This window comes from Adiantum capillus-veneris, chromosome 3 (assembly GCF_014529385.1).
Source record: "Adiantum capillus-veneris isolate H3 chromosome 3, ASM1452938v2, whole genome shotgun sequence".
Taxonomy (NCBI): domain Eukaryota; kingdom Viridiplantae; phylum Streptophyta; class Polypodiopsida; order Polypodiales; family Pteridaceae; genus Adiantum; species Adiantum capillus-veneris.
In genome coordinates this window covers 126,639,448-126,643,768 of record NC_140933.1, presented here as the reverse complement: position 1 = coordinate 126,643,768, position 4,321 = coordinate 126,639,448, and the positions used below count along the sequence as shown (strand labels likewise).

Here is a 4,321-nt window from a genome sequence, read left to right as displayed (position 1 = left end):
TCTGTATATTAAGATATGTAAGTAACAAGCACTTGTAAAACCTTTTGTATGCCATCCCAAAGTACCTTATAGGTTCTTTACAGGTCTGACAACCAAAAGTACCTCACAGGTAGTTCACAGGTGGAAACTGTATTAAACTATGTAGGAAACAAGGACTTGTAAAAGTTGTTGTATGCCAGCCCAAAGTACCTTATAGGTTCTTTACATGTCTGACAACCAAAAGTACCTTACAGGTAGTTCACAGGTGGAAACTATCTTAAACTATGTAGGAAACAAGGACTTGTAAAAGTTGTATGCCAGCCCAAAGTACCTTATAGGTTCTTTACAGGTATGACAACCAAAAGCACCTTACAAGTAGTTCACAGGTGGAAATTGTATTAAACTATGTAGGAAACAAGGACTTGTAAAAGTTGTTGTATGCCAGTCCAAAGTACCTTATAGGTAGTCCTTGGGTGGTTTCTGTACACAACAATCTATTAAGTTTTGGTATGCCAACCCAAATTACCTTACATTGTAACTGTTTTAAATTGGGAAACAATAACAAAATCAAAAAAATAACACTTCAATGCTTGGACACTTGAACAATCTTAAACTACTTGAATCAGAAAAATAACACTTCAATGCTGGGACACAAAGACAACGCATCCAACCAGTTGGAATATATTTCATCTTCAACAATTTGACGAAGAGTCATTACATCAGTTATAATGGCAATCAAAATGAAGCCAAAAAATTGGTTTCCACATGGAAAGTAGCATATAAATATACAAGGTTCTGGCACGGGTTTAGTTTAGTTACAAAAAGGTACATAGAGGATCTGTCATCCTAAAAAAATCAAGGGACGTCATCGTCGCTTGCACTCTATGGGCATGAGCTGTGGCCCACATAAGTACGCATCATACGATGTCTTTTGAAACCCTTTTGCAATTGCTGTGAATACATACTTGTCGTCATCAGTAGGTTTTGGTTTGCTGAATGTGTCCGCCAAGGCACGACGATCCGTAGCATGCTGCCACCCTTCTAGCCAGGCCTTTAGATCTTTTGACAAGTATTGGCTGGAGCGGTGCTCAATACCAGGCACTATGATGTAAGTACCTCTGGGATTATAATGACATTTATAGGAACTGTTGTCAATTAAAAGGACATTGCTGGTATCATACCGCTGCAGCTTCACCAAAAAATTCTGCAATACCTTGAAAAATGCTGGCCTTCCACCACCAAAACAGTAACTACCCACATCACATAACTGTTGTCCAGCCCATCCACTAATATAACTGTGAACCTGGGGAAAACATCTTTGAATTCTTGAGCCCACTCTGCTGAGCATTGCACTGCTCCATATGTAGACATTTGCCCATGCCACAGCCGATGCAATAAAATCCTGTGCATCTTTCGGAACAAACAGGTACCTGCCATCTGCCTCCTCATGCTTGACAAATGATGTAGCTTCAATATCGGGGATAGACGAAGGGTCATGCTTATTAGGTGTACATGTAAGACAAAGTACACCATTAAGATCTAATATGAGGGCTGATCGGGTTGGACCATCATATGGCAAGGAGGAGATAACTGGGGGAATGTACTTTGGGGGATCTCTGATGATGATGATTTCCTCTACGGGCAGCTTGAGGGTCCCCTTTTCCTTTGGACACTCTGTAAAAGACAGCATTCAACATTGAAAAATAAACACGAGGCAATATTTGACATAAAAGCGACAAAAACATAGAGGCCGACAAAAACATAGACATTGTGCTTATGAAACATAAAAGCGACAAAAACATAGAGGCCGACAAAAAGTTTCTTTTGCATTCAAAATCAAGAATCATAGATTCTTGTATTACAATTGAAGAGTCACAATTTCTTGCAAACTCGAGGCTTGGGGGGGTGGGAAACACTAGAAGGATTGCAGAGGGGAGTACTCTTTCTGGGAGTCTTCTTCACGGCAGGAGGTGATCTGGGTGCTTCCCTCTCTCCCATATCTCCATCTGCATGATGAGCATGGTGCTTTGAACGTTTGGACTCCGAAGGTCTATTCTTTTTGGAAGATCCACCTATGTCATAAAACAACACATCAGCCCCATGCAGACATTGCATAGAAGTTGACAAGTCCAATACCATTACCACTTACCATCACTGTTTTTCTTGCGCTTCTTTGACACCTTCACCATGTCACTCAAAAAGATGGGAGAATCTGGATTCTCATCACCAGCTACCATGCGCTGCACTGCATCCACTCCCTCTTGCGCTATTGCCTCCGCATCCTCAACCGTTGCATCTTCCTTTGGACTGCTTTCGCTTGGTTGTGGCTCAACTGCTGCTGTGCTTGCAGGGGGGTCTACCTTCACAACTGGAGTGCCCTCACTGGAGTACACACTATGGGCTTCAGGAGTAGCTTGTAGCACAACCTTTGGCACGTCATCCTGTTTCGGCGCCACACAAGGAATATGGCCAGAACCTGCAAGCACATTAGTGATGTTCAGGCTTGTGGAATCAGCAGATACTTCAAGGCAACCTGAACTGTTCTTGGATTTATATGATATTGGAAGTAACGGTAACCAACCTGTATGCAGGAGCATTGATTTAAGTGAATCTAGAATACTACTCTTGCAAGAGGCGTCCGCACATACCGTCTCTGATCCAAGCCAGGCAGCAAAACACAGAGCTTGGTATGCATGACCACATGCTAGCGTGTATACACAAACCACATGGGAAGCCATGAATGCAAGACCACATGCAACACATAGTCCTGGAACAGAGAATGTAGCGTGCAAGTGGCTGAAGTGCTGGCCAGCTGTCGGAAGCAGTAACATTGTGTCACCACCCTTCACCTGCTCCAACATGCTCTCACAAAAGTTGATCTGTTGCACACACGTACTCGCTGATGCTTCCAACTCACTCAATTCTTTCTGCATGACAAATGAAGAACAAAAGGCCCACAGGGATTAGATATGAGAACCACCATTACAACACAAAGTACCATGACAAGTACCTTTGACAGAAAAAACTACCATACAAAAGTACTTTGGACACTCCAAAAATCCGCCAAGGCAATTAAAAATACCATGGCAAGTAGAAAAGTACCTTGGACACTACCACCATAACAGAAAACTGCCATTCCATTAAAAACATCAAGGCAAAAGCTACTACCATAACAGGAAAGACTATCATGATAAAAAAGCCACCATGACCAAAAAAAAATTACAATGACAAGTTTCTTGGACACTACACACTAATAAGCAATGACCGTACAACCACCTTAATAGGAAAAATTACCTTTACAAGTACCTTGGGCACAACCACAATAGCAACAAACTTCCTTAAAGAAACAATCAACCATAGCAAAAAAAACCATGAAAAAGTACCTTGGGCACTGCCACCATAACAGAGATGGCTTTCCAAAAAACCTCTAAGGTAATGACCTATACCATGGATAGTAGAAAAGTACCTTGAGCACTACAACAATAGCAAAAGAAAAGTACCATAGCAGGAAATACTGCCATGAAAAAAACACCACCATGATCAAACGAAGTACCATGACAGGCATTTTGGACATTACATGATACCTGGAAAAATAGCCATGACCCCTGCACCTGTCATGGTAGAAAAAACTACCATGACAAGTACCACAATAATAGACAAACTTCCATGGAAAAAAAAATACTCATAGCAAAAAAAACCACCATGGAAAAGTACTTGGTCAATGTCACTGTAACAAAAAGAATGTAAAAAGAAACTACCATGTCAAGTACCTTGGGCACTATTACCATGATAGAATCCCACAATAGAAAAAACTACCATGTCAGGTATGTTGGGCACTTAGCACCATAACAGAAATAACTGGCATGACAAAAACAACCATCTAAATAGAAAAGAGTACCATGTCAAGTACCTAGGGCATTACCACATCAATAGAAATAACTGGCATGGCAAACAAAACCACCTAAATAGAAGAGAGTACCATGTCAAGTACCTAGGGCATTACCATATAAACAAAAATCCTGCCTTGACTTGGTCGACACATACCTGGAGACAATCCACCTCATCTCTTATGTTCGAGCTGCTTGCATCGGCCCCAAGAGCTGTGAGTGCACTAGTTAGAGCAGCCATCTTGCCTTCAATCACCAAAAAATCAGGGTCAGTATCGACAACTCCCTTCATGCTGGACCACAATATCTGGAGCTCTTGCAATTGCCCCTGAAGCACTGCCGCGGCTAAAGATGTCCCTTGTATCTTCCACATACTTTGGTTCTTGTCTTGTAGCTCTACTCTCACATTATCCAATGTTGTGTTCAAAACCTTTAATGCATCCCTTTTTGCATCC

General features: G+C 41.6%; 1 protein-coding gene across 1 annotated transcript; it reads right to left on the bottom strand.

Moving 5' to 3' along the window:
• Positions 1 to 1,851: 1,851 nt before the first annotated feature.
• On the bottom strand, positions 1,852 to 4,107 carry LOC147461676 (uncharacterized). Its single transcript, XM_086501527.1, has 4 exons — positions 4,024 to 4,107; positions 2,819 to 2,906; positions 2,129 to 2,335; positions 1,852 to 2,051 (listed from the first exon to the last, which is right to left on the bottom strand). Exons 1-4 carry the CDS (start codon positions 4,105 to 4,107, stop codon positions 1,852 to 1,854), a joined length of 579 nt encoding a protein of 192 aa, XP_086357653.1.
• Between the last annotated feature and the right edge of the window lie 214 nt (positions 4,108 to 4,321).

Coding starts and splice junctions, on each gene's coding strand:
- LOC147461676 (XM_086501527.1), bottom strand. CDS start 4,107: ATGGCTGCTCTAACTAGTGCACTCACAGCTCTTGGGGCCGATGCAAGC. Junction 2,336..2,818: donor GTTGGAGCAGGTGAAGGGTG/GTGACACAATGT, acceptor TTGTGAAGGTAG/ACCCCCCTGCAAGCACAGCA. Junction 2,052..2,128: donor GCGCAAGAAAAACAGTGATG/GTAAGTGGTAAT, acceptor TTTATGACATAG/GTGGATCTTCCAAAAAGAAT.